General features: G+C 37.0%; 1 protein-coding gene and 1 long non-coding RNA gene across 2 annotated transcripts in view; one reads left to right on the top strand and one right to left on the bottom strand.

The window, feature by feature from the left end:
• Positions 1-4,975, bottom strand: part of CPEB4 (cytoplasmic polyadenylation element binding protein 4) — a 58,207-nt gene extending 53,232 nt beyond the window's left edge. Inside the window, exons 1-2 of the mRNA XM_032209494.1 lie at positions 4,503-4,975; positions 2,081-4,130 (exon numbers count right to left, since the gene is read on the bottom strand). Of these exons, the coding sequence (XP_032065385.1) occupies positions 2,081-3,202 (1,122 nt within the window). The 5' untranslated portion in view covers positions 3,203-4,130; positions 4,503-4,975. The remainder of the gene's footprint in view (positions 1-2,080; positions 4,131-4,502) is intronic.
• Positions 4,928-14,052, top strand: LOC116503232. The gene is made up of 3 exons (XR_004254676.1): positions 4,928-5,014; positions 7,930-8,038; positions 14,022-14,052. It is a non-coding gene; the product is annotated as an uncharacterized LOC116503232 (long non-coding RNA).
• Positions 14,053-15,399: the final 1,347 nt, after the last annotated feature.

Below are 15,399 nucleotides of genomic sequence, written 5' to 3'. Positions count from 1 at the left end.
GTATTTCCCGTGACACCAAGATAAGGCCAGCTCCTCTACTAGGGGAGTCTGTGATTATTACATTTGCATAAACATTGCAGAATTTACTGAATTTTCATTTACTGAAGAAAAGGGAACGTCTCTTTATATAGAAGCTATTTGTGTCTGTGTGGAACAAATAACGTTGGTCCAAATTAATGGTATTGTATTTGTTACTTCTAGCAAGATACCACATAGCAGTAATACTAAACATAACTAAAAGCAGGTCTTATAATTAAATGTATCAGAGGCAGAATTGAATTGTAGGTATTCCAAGAGCTTAATCCATGTAAAGCTTTGTAAACATATTTTTGCATGCACTTTCATTCGAAATAAATAGTTATCTTGCACAATCATTTGGGGAGGGAAAAAGAGAACCATTTCATGTGAAAAAGGAGGAAGAAAAAAAAAGCACTATCTGCTTCATGCTGCAAAAAGTAAATGCCAAAGATTACTGGAGAATTTTCTAGATTTGCAATACTCAGCTGTTCTTTGAAGTCCTGCACTTGCCTTCTCAGCACTGAGCATAAGCATTTCAAATTAAAATGTACTTCATTAAAATATGTTCCTTTTGCTAGATACAAAGAGTGAGGATTTGGTCCTGATATGGCCAATTTGTTCTTCAGGGGGAAAAAAAACCTGCTCACAATATATTGCCACAATATATTATTTCTATATATATCTATATATATATATATATAGAGAGAGAGAGAGAGAAATAATAATCCGAAGAATAAAAATCACGTAATAATATTCCAGTATTTCAGGACAAAACATCCGACTTGCATCATGCCTAAGTCCGAGGCCTTAATTTATGAAGAGAAAGACAATGCTGTATCCTACCACAGTGTAGTTTCTTTATATAATCACAATTTGCAAAATGAACTACTAAAACAATGAACCAAATCTTGCTGCAGTGAGGCTCAACCATTACCCCTATAGTCCAGCTGATTCATATTATTAGTGGATTTATGATTCCTCATATTGCTTCCTGATTTATTATTTCATGATTTCTATTTCAGGTGCACGAACTAAAAGGAAAATACAAGACGTGTCCTCTGGGTAATCTAACCCAATTATAAAATAGTTTTCTATATTTAAAAAAAGTATGGCTTTTGTCTATCTACCAGTTTTCCAATTATGACAAAACTAGGTCACAGGACTCATCAGATTATATATACCATGTTGAGAAATAACAAATATTTTACAATTTTATTTTTTCATCAATATTGCTATCTTTTGCTATCATTTTGCTATCTCAGTAAAACATTACAGAATATTCAGACTTAACAACAGCTAATAATGAAACACAATATATTGTCACTGCATTGTTTAAATGGCGATTTCTAGTGGTAATTGTTTATAAGTGGAGAAATAGGTACTACTGAAATTCTCAGCCTATTTCCTTATAGCAAATGGCTACCCTCCAATAGAAAAAGCTGTCTCAAATAGTCCACATCTATTTTTAGTAATGACTTATAATCTACTACTAAAATATATTGCCCTTCCTAGCAGAGACCAGATCAACATTTTAAGATTATTTGAGCTGCATTTAAAAACCTACATATTCCAAATTAAATCAAAATGAAAATAATGCTTGTTGTACAAAGCTGTAGATGTATTTTCTAGTTTTATAAATCGGTAATAATTAATTGCACTGAATTCTATTATATTTTAAAAGGTGCACACTTTCAACAATTCTTGTGCTTTAGGATTTTGTTCAGTTACAAGGATGACTCCAATTATTGTTCTTGTAGTTGTTTTATTGATCAGATAATACTGATTTGACAGCAAACTAACTAGATAATAGATTTCCTATTTTGTTTTAGGTATTTCTCTGGCAAACACTATACAAAGCATCCATGATTCAGACATGAACAACCATGGCATGAAATGTCACAGGATCAACTACACATTTAGGTGCATTTTTAAAATCAATTTTATAATTGTGCATTTTTAATATTTGAAACAATGCCAAAAAGATAAAACATTACAATTCACGCAGTCTTTTCTAGATCTCTTTATAAAGCATTCTGTCTTAATATTAATAAAATGATCTCACCTGAAAGGGAAAGATATTGTCAGCTCTGTTCAAACTGTCTTCCATCCAAGATTTTGGAGCAAAAACGGAACTGGGTCGTGCATACTTCTGCAACTGGATATGATTATTTGGAAAATTCTTCTTCAGGGGTGAGATGGAATTCAGGGGTGTTATTCCTCCATTCAGTCCCCTGCGGTGATCTCGCCCTTGGGACCCACCCCACCCACCACATCCACCACCAGGACTCCATGAGGAAGATGGTGTAGGTGATGGGCTTTGGTAGCTGCTCCATGGAGAGGGTGGTTTGTTAAGATTATTAGCAAGATGAGGCAGTTGATTAAAAGCAGCATTTCTATGTGTAAATGGAGGTGGATGAGGGCTTGCAGGAGACCTCCTCTGTTGTTGATGCTGATTGTGATGATGTTGAAAATGGGGGTGATGAGGGTGGTGCTGAGAGAGGGGTCCAATCTGAGGGGAAAAACTACCCCCAAAACCAGGACTGACATGATGTGGAAAATTCTGAAACAGCAGAGCACCATTATTTGCTGAAGCAGGAGGTACCCCTCCCTGGTGGAAGAAACTCGCATCTTCATTTATTATTGTTGAAGACGAAGGAGCTATAGCTGCTGCTGACCAGTTACTGAAACCAGTCAGAGAAGATGCAGTAGATGTCAGGGGCTGGCTTGAAGTACCTAGCCCGGTAGCCTCTTGATAATCAAATCCTGTTAACACTGGTGATTCTATTCTTATTTTTTCCTTCCCATTGCTATTTTCAGAAGAATTATCCCCTTGGCTTTCTTCAGATTTAGCTTTCTCAGAATCAGGCAGCATGCCTGCTTCCTGACTTTGACTAGGGGAAAGCTGCTGTTTTTCTAGGGAGTCTTGTTTTTCCTGTTGTTGACTTTTCGATTTTTCTGACCCCAGAATCTCATCCTGAATATTATGGGCAGCTGGAGCAGGAAAGAGCCAAGCTGACCCAGCACTACTGCCATTGGCAGCTGTGTTATTTATAAAAGCAGCAGGATTGGGGGCTGCATTTTGATGGTGATGTGGAGGCTGCAGATGTGGATGAAATCTGACTGGAAAAGCTGACTTATTCCCGGTGTTGTTCTGCACTAACACGCCAAACCCGTAATCCCCCATTTATTTTATTTTAGAATCTGAATTCCTCCTGGAAAGAGAAAAAAAAATCTTTAAATGGTTTTCTTCTACTAAAGCAACAGAATAGAAAATATCTTTTTATGACAAACTTTCTTCCTACCCACTTGAGATATCTGATTTGGATTTTTTTTCCTGGATTCTTGTAAGTGAGATCACTTAAAATATTGACATGGGTCAATTTGTGTTCACTTCCTTCTAATAGCCAGAAGGAATGGAAAGTAAATCTTTGGTTAACAAAATAAGAGCTTTCCTTTTTTAAAAAGGAAATACACAAGAATGAAGTGGGGATGAAAGAAAGTTCCAGGGATATTTTTAAAAAAAGATATATATAGATATATATAGATATAATATATATTAACTTTCTCGTCTTACCAACTGCCTCAACCTGCTCACGTACACATTAATGAAAAAAAGATATCATGACATCTGGTACTCCTCACTCCTTCACAGCTCCAAAAATATATTTAAATCTGGAATCATTTAATAAATTCTATATAATCTAATATATATCTGTGTTCTACTCTAACAGTCCTTGCTGTGGAAAATGTAAAGATTTTAGCTCAGGATCTCTTTAGGGAAGCAAATTCTAGAAGAGAAACTTCCCTCCCCCACAACCTGTGCTGCTACTGCCTTTGCCTGTAGGACTATGAATAATATGACTTATGTGGATGCCCTTCTGACAAGGCCTTTCTATCTCGAGAGGGAGGGTGTGAGGATTTGTTCCTTTTTCTGATCTCTAAATATTGGCATTCAGTGAGTGCTGGGTGTATGTGTACAGACTGAGTTGAGCAGGCGAAGGGTGGATTCTTGCTGCTGCTGCTGCTGGCTGGCTGGGTGGGTTCCTGCTTTTTGAAGCTCGCCTTCTATTATGATCCGATATTTACGTGTCCTTCAGATGAATCCTGGCTGCCTGCAGAGGAAAATTTTCACCTCAGAAAATCAGCAGTCAAGTGTCTGGAGGGGGAATGGAGGAAAAATACCCGGACAGCATAAGTTAAAACATTATTTTTTTAAAAAAAGTCATCAGCAGAATAATTTATTGGGCAAAAAAACCGAGAGAAGGGCTTAGGCTCAAATCCATATACCGAGAATATCTAAGGCATGGGAGGGGAAGGCTTCCTTCTGGTGAGATTTCTTCCGAGGGGGAAGGAAGGAAATACAGGTCTGATGCCGCCCTTGCTCTCGCTCTCTCGCTCTCTCTCTCTCTCTCTCAGAGGTAGGAGCTGGCACCAAAATGGGGATTTCACCATTCACTACCCGCGCAGAGAGGGGAGGACTTTACCTCTGGAGGGGAGCAGTCTCCGCCGGGGAGGGGACGACGCTGGCGGGGAGCCGGACTCCTCTCTCCCCCATGGGAGCCGGTTTCTCAAGGGAGGAGGGTCACGAGGATCACTTAGTGGCGAAAGCGCAGGGAAGGGCCGAATCAAGGCTGGCTCTTATGATGGTGGAGGAGGTGGAGGAGGAGGAGGGTGAGGAAAAGAGGGAAGCGTTGGTGGCGGCGATAGCGGTTCCCAGGGGTCCTGCCTTTCTTCCCACTGCCGATCCTCGGGGGCTGCGACTGCTTCTCCGCCTCGGCTCCTCCCGGCGTCGTTCTTTGCCCCTCATGTAAAACAATCGTCGATCGGGAGGGTGGAGGGAGGCTCCTATTAAATCGCGGAGACGCTGGGCTATTTCTGTCAAATACGCCGGTGCGTCAGCCCGGCCCGGCCGCCTCAGCCACCGCCGCCGTCTCCACAGGACCGAGCCTCCGATCGAAATGACAACCAGCTGGAGAGGGGCAGCGCGACACTTCCGGTACGGAGAAGCTCCGCCCCTCCTCTCTCTCTCTCTCTCTCTCGCTCTCTCTCTCTCTCCCTTCTCTGCATGAGCCACGCCTCTTCTCCCTTCACTCGCTAGGACGCCTTTTTCTAGCCAGAAGAGGGACTGCGAGAGTCGGCCTCCCTTTTACATAAGGGCAAATGGGGCGGCGCTGCGTCCGCCATTCTTGCTTCGGGCAGTTTTCTTTCCCTCAAGAGAAGTTGAGCCGCCATGTTGGGTTAGGTAATGAAGCCACAGAGTCTGTTAAATGTATAGTTTGGTCTAATCTAAGCAACCATTTTTGAATATGGCAGGCGTGAGCTTTTCATTGGCTATGGTTTCTGAAAGTCAGTTTATTTGATGGGGTCAGTTTATTTTAATCATTCTAAGAAGTTTCTGGATGTATCAAATTTTGTGGTCTGGCTTGAAATTATTCTTGATAAAACAGGCATATATTTTAAATCCCAGTCGTAGATCTTAGACAACAACTTAGTTGTCTATCAACAACAATCCTTGATAATAATAATAAAAAATGTTTAACTGGAATATGACTATGGAGATTCTCAGTCATCCAGAAAAAGCATTTTTGGGTTAACTGGAATATGACATTTCTCTTTGTGATATTGGAGACTCTCTAAAGAGAGTCACAGCTCCCCTTAGGAATGTAATATTCACAGTTTCTTGTTTTAACCATTCAGTCTGACTGTTGGTGACTATAGGCACAGCAGTGGCTTCTTACTTCCTTAAGGTCTGTCTTAAGAAGTCATACACCCATTATTTCTAGTTGGTTCGCTTTCATCAAACTTCCCCAATCTGAAGATAAGGTATACCTTGCTTCTCAATGATGGGAACTGAAATCTTAGCAGGTTGGGAAGGCTTCCCGCTAGGGAGGACAGTCTTTCAATTATTGAACCAAACTTAAACAAAAAAAGGATATTGCTTTGTCCATTTTGAAGGCACTGGGTTTGTCACACGAGGATAAGGCTGGCAATCATGGTATTTACATACCAAGGACTAGCCTATTTGTGTGACATCACATATATTTATTTCCTCATCAAAACACATGTCTGTTAAGATGCCAAGATGAAGAATCACCACAGCTAATTTAACCATTCTATAAGTATTACTCTCCTTTTTTCAAGCCATTCTCTCTTGTTATTAATACCTGCAGTCATCATACATTCAGAATTAACAGCTACATCTGTGAAGTCATTATTTTCCCTTTTGTAATGTAGTGTTGCTGAATATATGGCTTGGATGTTACATCTGCCGATGTTCATCACTTATATTTCAGCACAGGTTTTGCAGCAGGTTTAGTTATCCGGTTACAGAAGTTCTAGACTTTATTATCATTACATATAATTGTGATCTGGCACATCTTGTTTGCTCCTGTTTGCACATGAAGTATTAGGCCTTTTTAAGGACAAACTGTATATAAATATCCAAGATATGCTGATACATTTAGCTGCACAGATGACTATATCCCAAGACAGAAATTAGAAGGGGTTTTTTTTGTTTATAGGAATTTAACTATCAACAAGTGAAGTGCCATATTTGATATGAACAAAAATAAGAAAGCTTTTGGGAACAAAAGAGCTTTCAGATAAATACCCTAGTGCTTCTAATCAAGAGACAGTATACAGGTTTTTTCACCTTTTTCTTATCACCCTTTTGTAGATTTTATGGGAAAACATAGGAAGATTACAAATAGAAGAAGACTATGACAGGATCACCCGCACAATTTTGTATTGTGATTATACAAAAAAATTCTCACTTAGAAAAATACCTGGCATATTATTTTCCTCTAGGTACATGTATGTTGCACATATGATAATGCACACTCTGTATGGAGAAGATCTTAAGTGTAATCTCTATCATATCAATGAATAAGAAATAATGAGAAGAGTTTCTGTACAGTCTTTTACTCAAAGTAGCCTTTGAGGCAGCATGAGCAATGTATGAGGCAGCTTCCTACACAGTTATTTAGGATTCAATATTAAAGGACACATTCCTTAGCCTTTTCCACACAGTTCAGTTGAAGTGCCATTTTCTCAATCTTGGCCAGTAGAAAAAAAATTATTGGCATAAAATCTGCTGCCCAATAGCTGATCCCTATCCTACCTCAATTACTTCTGTTCACTTATTGGCAGTCAACTAATTTCCCTGCAAGACAAAGATGATATAAAGCAGGTTCCAGTTTTGGAGAACCGGTAGCAGAAATTTTGAGTAGTTTTGAGAACCGGTAAATACCACCTCTGACTGGTCCTGCCACCATCTATTCTCTGCCTCCTGAATCCCAGTTGATCAGGAGGGAATGGGGATTTTGCAGAAACTGTCCCCTGGAGTGGGAAGGGAATGGAGATTTTATAGTATCCTTCCTCTGCCATCCCCACCAAGCCACATCATCCAAGCCATGTCACACCCACCAAGCCACACCCGCAGAACCGGTAGTAAAAAAATATGAATCCCACCACTGTTCCAAGATAATAGATGAAAAATTCCCAACAGATTGACAAACCTTGAAGCTTCCCTTGAGTGGTTGTGGAAGAAAATTCTGCATTAACTTCAGTATAGCCAAGAGTAAATGTCTTAACCCTGTCTCCCTTATGGTCTGGGTATGAAAAAAAGGTTATCTTATGCTGGGGCGGGGGAGGGGGAGAGATTGCCAGGGCATATTTCTGCTGTGGTTCAGTGAAAGGGAGAAAGACCTTGCATGGGACCAAATGAAAAAAGTTACAAATTTGAGGATGGGGAGCGTTTATTAGACTACTGGATTACACCCAGAGTTGAATGATGTTATTGACTTAAACTCCACCCAAAAGTCATTTTCCAAATGCTGCTCCTCAGAATCAAATCACTGAGAACTTTCCTGTGCATGAAAATCTCAGAATTCTCCCCTTCTCCTTTTGCAGATCAGTCTAACTTTGACACAGTGGAGTTTGCAGAGGGGCCTTTTCAGCTAGACCACAAGAAGCTAAATCAAGAACCTTATATCCTACATCAAGCCTATACAGGAAGGAGGTTCCCTCAATTCTGCCTTATCTTTTTAGTGAATTGTGAAGATTTAAATACCACATGCGCATAAAAGATCATACCGAACATTTGGTTTAAAGAGAGTTCTGAAAAAGTCCTCTTTAAAAAAAAAAAATCAAATACAACATTGTCCTGACACCAAATGTCACAATTAACCTTAAGGCTATACTGGAAGACAGAGCTGTACTGATAAACAAAATGAACATTTGCTCAGCTTCAGCAGTTTATGGCATTGGTACTTTAAAAAAAAACACAATAATTAGGTATTAAGAAACTGGTCATATATTCAGATGCATTAAAATGCTTTATATGTAGCTTTATACATAAAGTAGTCAGACCAACGCACAAAAATCAGCTGGAAACAAACCTTTATCCTGTTGTAGTAGATAATTAAGTTTTAAACAATATGTCAATTTTTTAAAAGACACAATAAAAATATTGAACACTCCTCTAATCCAGTAAAACTCAACCAACGAATTTACTTTCTTCCCATGAAACAGTTTTGCCTTACAATACAGTGCATGTTTACTTGGGAGTTACTGTTATTTACTTCCAAGAAAACATATAATTATGTGGGCTGCACATAATTGCCATCAATTATAGCTATCTGTAGTTGTCTTGCCTAAGTAACCCCCTGTACATCACATAATAGTACATGAAAGATATTATATGAAAAGTGCACTGTGACCACTTCTTTTATACATTTGAAATCCACCTTCCACTAAGCAATCTTACCCTAATGATCCTAAAAAAAGTTACCACTTTTTCTTCCTGTTATAATTTATGCATAACTTACTACTCTCTCATTTTCTTGGAGGCCTTAACTTATATCGTAAGTACAGTATGCTCATTCCAAAAGACTTCAAAGCAAATCATACTTAGGACTGGTTTTTAAGTATTTTCCTAGACATAACAGCTGGAAAACGAGATAGTGGTTAGAATTTCCAATCTTCATGTATGCTGGCCTCATCAAGCCATCTATTTTCAAAGTGACTGTCATGTTAGTCTTTCACAGCAAAATCAAAACAAGTGTTTTGTGGCATGAGATACCAGTATATCTGATCAGTGAGCTTGGCTTTGGAAAGCCAAGCAGTAACATTTGTTAGTCTTTAAGGTAACCCTAACTCTTTACTATTACAATTTTATTCCTAACAGTTTTCAGATGTCTTTCTCTGCCAATCATATTAGAATATTTCTATATCCATTTATTGAATTCAGGATGATGATTTCCCCATTAACGATCTGTATTTTAAGAAAAATAAACTGTCATTATTTTGATATCTGTCACTATTGGATGATTGTTTCATTTTTTCAGTGATGAAAAAATTCTTCCAACATTGTGATAATTTGAGTCTATCCACCTTGCTGATAGTTCTTCTTCACTTCTTCTCTTTCCTTCCATCTTTCCCAACATTAGGACACCATTCTTCATACAAATCAAATCTCATATAATGTGTCCAAAATATGATAATTTGAACTCAACATTTGTGCACCAGTTACAATTCTGATTGATTATGTGATGGTCAGTCTGTTTCATGGTTATCTGTGGTATTCTCAGAAATCTTCTCCAGAACCAAGTTTAAAAGTGTTGATATTCTTTCTAACCTACTTTTCAAGTCCATCTTTTGCTTCCATAGAAGGGGGGGGGGGGGGGTGGGAAACCACCGCCTATTCAGTTCTGATATTTGTAGATATGTACACATCCCAGCATGAAAAAATTTTCCAAGGCCTTCATTGCTTCTCTAGCAAGTGCTAGTCTGTGACATATTTCTTAACTGCTGGTTCCTTTGGTGTTCATCACTGAGGCTAAAAAACAAACACTAGCCACCTTTTCTGTATCTTCACTGTCAATTCTGAGGCTGGTTGTCCATAATAGTCTTTATATTTAATCTTAATTGTATTTTTAACTTGGTTCTATGACTTTTCTTAACAGATCTTGCAGATTATTTGCATTTTCAGTTATCAAAATAGTTTTATCATTATGACAGAGGTATTGTTTGTTCCTCCAGCCTTAAAGTCATGCTCAACTTCTTCTAGCTTCTCTTAGTATATATTCAGCATATAGGGTGAATAAATAAGGAGGGAGTGTACAGCCTTGTCTCACTCCTATGCCAACCTGGAGCCAGTCTGTTTCACTATGGTCTTTCTGGACTGTGGCTTTCTAACATATATGTAGATTTTGTCAATAAGGTATTATGGGATTGATTTTTTTTCTGAACACTCTGGTGTTATCTAAAGTATCTAAATTGCAGTAGGTGAAGAAGTAGATGTTTTGGGCAGAATTAGCTAAATTGAAGTATTGAAGTAAGAGCTTGGTGATTGGTACAACAGCTTTTCTCTGGAAACCTGATGCAAAGGCTACAATATGTGCCTAGTGTTGGAGGAATAGACTTTTATTTACATTTATGTTTGTACATATATAAAGTAAATAGTATTAATGTGCCATTTTATCATCCAAACTGTACTTTGCAAAGGAAAATAAACTTTGTAGTATTGCTTTTAGAACTGCTCACTGTTAGAATATATTGGCAGCATGCACAGCATTATGCAAAACTCCATATATTTAAACTGGAATATATTAGGTACATCTGTAGAAATGTGGGTGTGCTTGTTGCAGAGTTGGGTTTTTTTTTTTTTTTTGGCAAAGTCCACATTGATAAAAGCAAATACAAGATTTTAATATGGCAATTTTTAAACCAACCATTTAAAATAAATGCACAATTGATGAGAGTTTCATCATATTCCCCAAAGAACTAATAAGGAGTTATGGTCCCTATTCCTCAAGATAAATACCCATAATGACTAATAGCTACTGTTCCTGTAGTTATTCCATGGTAACTAGCTTTCCTAGCACATCATCATGTGAGGTATCTCCCTTGTGTCCTGAACACACATTTCTCCACTCTCTGGGAGATTAATGGCATTCATTATTTCAACACCTTTGGATTTCTTGCTGTTTTTATTCTCCATCTGAATAACATTTTCAGTGATATAAATATGAAGACAACTTGTGAAAACCATGGTGAATGTTTGTATAGAAGGACCATGAATTCAGTTCCTGTATGCAAAACAAATTTTGGGATTCATAAATCTTCAACGCTATTGGGAACCTGGTGTTGTCATTTATGCATAATGATTTGGCTCAGGAGTCTTCTGCTTTTAAGAGTTTTAACTTTTTGTGATCCACAGTTTGGCTCTGCCTCCCCCTGTCCTGCACCAAAAGTTTGTCTGTCTCTGAGCTATGGCTTCACATTACAACAATGTAAAAGCTAACAAAGTCTCAAAGAATGAGAAAATTGTTTGCTTGCTCCATTATACATGTTTCATTCATACTCTATTTTCTTAAGAAACCTAGTTATAGTGTTTTGTTTAAAAGCACATGAGACACATATGCACACACACACACTTCATGAGACAGAATATGCAGAATATGTCACAAAAGTATAAACTGCCCAAAGCTATTCAACAAGCTTAGCTGCATTTAAACCTAAATTTCACCAAATTCCTTCAGCATCACACATCTGCTAACATTCCTTCTCAAGTTAAATAATTCATTTGACAACTTGACTAGCCTGACCAGTTTTATATAAGTGTTTTTTGTAGTTTTTTTAAAGGAAAAATGGGTGTGAGGTGGGGAGAGAGATTCTGTTTTAAAAAATAGGGCATATTCTGAATCTCAGGTATCATTACTCTGTTTCAAGTATGTATTGTTGCTTAAGAATAGAAAACAGCTGTAAGACAGATGAAAAGAAAGTCATCTGGCTAATCAGAAATTATCACCAATACTGTAGCTGTGAGAATATTGATGGTTAGCAAATAGTAGAGTTACAGTTTATATTACAAATATGGAAAAAAACCTGGTGTAATCAGGACTAAAAAGACTATGAGTTCTGTTTAGCTTTTGTATTTAAAGCAAGTTCCTAGGCTTGGAATCTTCAAAGTCGGAAACAAGGATAGGTAGCATACAGATGTTTACAACTGTTCCTTTCATAAACCCTGACTCTTAATTATTCTGGCTGGAACAGTTGAAATCATTTTTATCATATTTTTTTTCATAATTTGCTCTTAATTTTCTTTGAATTTGTTTTAACCAGTTTAGATTTTCTTTCTAAGTATATATTAATATAGATTTTTTTCTTGCTAAATTGTTTATTATATAACAGTTATATAGTCTATACATTAGTTATCAGTTATTATTAATATATAATACCTTTTAAACAATTTAACTGTAATATTTTTTAAAAATCTATGTTTTGAAAAGAATTAAATTCCAAAATATTTGGTACTTTTCAATGCCAAAACTGTTGATTAATTTCAGGGTTTTAATAAAAATTATTAAAAAATATTTTTTCCAGCACATAAGAAAAAAGGATGCTTTTCTGCTGCTTTTAGACTCCAGTATTAATGTTAAAGTTGCTAGATTTTGTGGCATTGTTCATAATATTAGAAGACAGGTAGCTAAATCCACATCATTAATTTAGGGGGAAATGGGTCATTTATAATGTAAAAGTTGTTTAAATGCTACATTCATCATGTTTTATTATTCTGTAATAATTCTCAGATACATTTTTCTTTATAAGCTGGTGATATAAATAAACGACTATATGATTATTTAACTAAAAAGTACAAACTAGATGTAATAAGCCTTGTCTACCAATAGCTTCTGAGTTCATCTGTGTGTGTAGTCCTCTGTTTTGAAAGGCTCTTCATTCATTGTTTTAAGCATTAGAATTTCTTAATGTATAATACTATTAGGCAAGTTTTGTAATTATACTCCATTGAAGTTTAATGTAGGAATTATTGAAAATTAATGGGTAATGCTGCAAAGCACATATCATCCTATCAAGAAGTTACTGTGAGTATAGTTCTGTGTGCAAAGAGTCTGTAAAGAGAACTCAGTGAATTCTAGCACATTATTGTACAAAGTGTCCATCAAAATAGAATAATGGGCACAATTACCAAAATCCATCTGGAATATATGTTGGCTTCCTAAACTTTTCCAACAGCTCCACTTGAATGAATTTATTTATCATTATCCTGTAGTCACTGACCATTTTCCAAGGTGAATGAAGATAGTTTCCCAGAAGGTGACTTTCTTTTGTGTCTGTCACAACTAGTGGCATATAATGTGTTCACAGCATCATCCAGCCTGGGTTGAAGTATTATAGAAACGTCATAACTATTATTTTGGCACCAATGGTGGGATGACTCTAGAACACAGGGTTAAATTATAGTGGGAAAATGATTTACAACGGTCAGATTATTATTTGGCTCCAGGAAACCATGAAGCTTCAACTATGAAGCTTCAGCTTTGCCAGTCAGTACAGCAGCATTTAAAAAACAACAACAACCCATGATTGCTGGTAATGGAGTAGGAAGGAAGAGAAAGAAATACCATGCTTGAGATACTGTCTTGTTAACATTCTTTGTTTGTTTGTTTTTTACCGTCTGATTTATCTAGTTTTTTTATTGTTATTTAAAAAGTGGTTTTGGATAGTTACGTTTTGCTTTGTGTTTTGATGTGATTGAATACTAATGGGGAGACAGCTGCTTTTTAAGTGCAGTTTATTTCAATGGGACAGGCTGGCTAAGAACGCTGGGAGTTAAAATCTAACACTTCTATTATTAGGACTAGGTTACAGAAGGCTGATGTGGAAAAATTTAAGAGTTACAATTTAACAAATACATACCTAAAACTGAGATATCCCTGTGTCACATGCTTTCTTCCGTAATCTTTTTTGCTCTGTAGCACATACTTAAAGAGTCCCTAAAAATTAATGACATGGACAAGAATGGGAGAGAGACAGCTATGGGACACAAGTCATCCAATGCAGCATTAACTAGGGTCATAGGGCCAGCCAAGCTCATTCCTGGTATCTCCAACATATGGGCAAGGATTTCCATACAGAATGTAGAAAACAAAACTGACAGAAAGAAATGTTCAATATATATTATCTGTCCTTCTCTGCAGATTCTGTACCAGCGTTATATCCAGGCAACCAAGAAGAAGCTGATATAGAACAGACCAAATTTAGAGAATGTCTTTGCTTCAAATACTGCACAAGAGGTGTTTTACAGAGCAATCCTATGCATATTTATTCATGAACAAATCCCACTGCTTAATGGGGTGTACACCCAGGCAAATATATAAAAAGGTAAGGCAGATTAGATCCTAGGAACATGATGTCAGCTCCTTTACATACAGACACCTTGTCTGAATCAAAATGCAATTGCAATTTGTTTTCCTCAATTTTCTTCCTCTATTCAGTTACTGCAGCGCCAATTACTTGTTCTATAAACCATCTACACTGTTCATAGAAACATTTATTTGTGTTAGGATCACTAATAAAAATGCCTTTACTATTTTTATGAAATTGCATTAAAATATTATATAGTTACACACTCTCCTGTTAATAAGCTTTTAATAAAATTCATTGCCTTGGAGCATGCTGTCTTCCCCTTCTTATTTTTCTCCTTTTTTTAAAAGCTGCCAGTACCTAAAGAAGTATTTCAGATGAATGTACTGTAATTATGTAATATTAATGAATGGTATCACATGCAGTTCTATTTGCAAGTCCTTTAATGGATGTAAGAAATTCATTGTACACAAAGTGCTTCTTGAGAATGACCTGACTTTGCAAAATTGCCCCAGGTTAACAGCTCGTGTAATATAAAACAGATGCATAAATAATTGAGAAACAGAAATAGCAATGTTTTAAGGATGCTAATATTCATGCAGATACTTATTTTTAAAAATCTGCTAGTTAATTCTACAGAAGCTTCCCATTTTACCCAGTAAGTGTGATGCACCATCCATATAGTCTTCACTGTGCATATTAGTTCTGGATACAACACAATCTTGTATGTTTCCTCAGAAATAAGACTTGGTATTCAAACTTAATGGTATACTAGTTAGTCTTTTAATGCCATGTCCTGCCAAACGGCATTAAAATATTTCAGGTGTGCCTTGGGAAAAAGACATACAACTGTATTGTTGCATATGATATGCGCATAATATAATGTGAATAACCATTCTTCAATGCACTTTGCAAGAACAAAATTTAAATTTGGGGATTCACAACATTACAGGGCTTACTTCAGGCAATAAAGCCTAGACTGAAAAGAGTTGTTGCATTTTTAATGCTCCATTTTTCCCCCCTTTCATTACAATGGGGAAAAAAAAGTTGTACAGTTTAGGCATCTGCTCGTAATAGAAAGAGCACATGGCTCATAGTTTTCCTCCATGTTAAGCAACCAGGTTTATCTCATTACTGATGACAGCACATATTGGTAGGTCATGGAGTAAGGGGACAGCCCTGCATGGAGCAGCTGGGGCCCAGAGCCAGCAA

The sequence above is a fragment of the Thamnophis elegans genome, chromosome 2 (assembly GCF_009769535.1).
Source record: "Thamnophis elegans isolate rThaEle1 chromosome 2, rThaEle1.pri, whole genome shotgun sequence".
NCBI classification, from domain to species: domain Eukaryota; kingdom Metazoa; phylum Chordata; class Lepidosauria; order Squamata; family Colubridae; genus Thamnophis; species Thamnophis elegans.
Note: the sequence above shows the minus strand (reverse complement) of the source record. Positions and strands in the feature narration are given on the sequence as shown.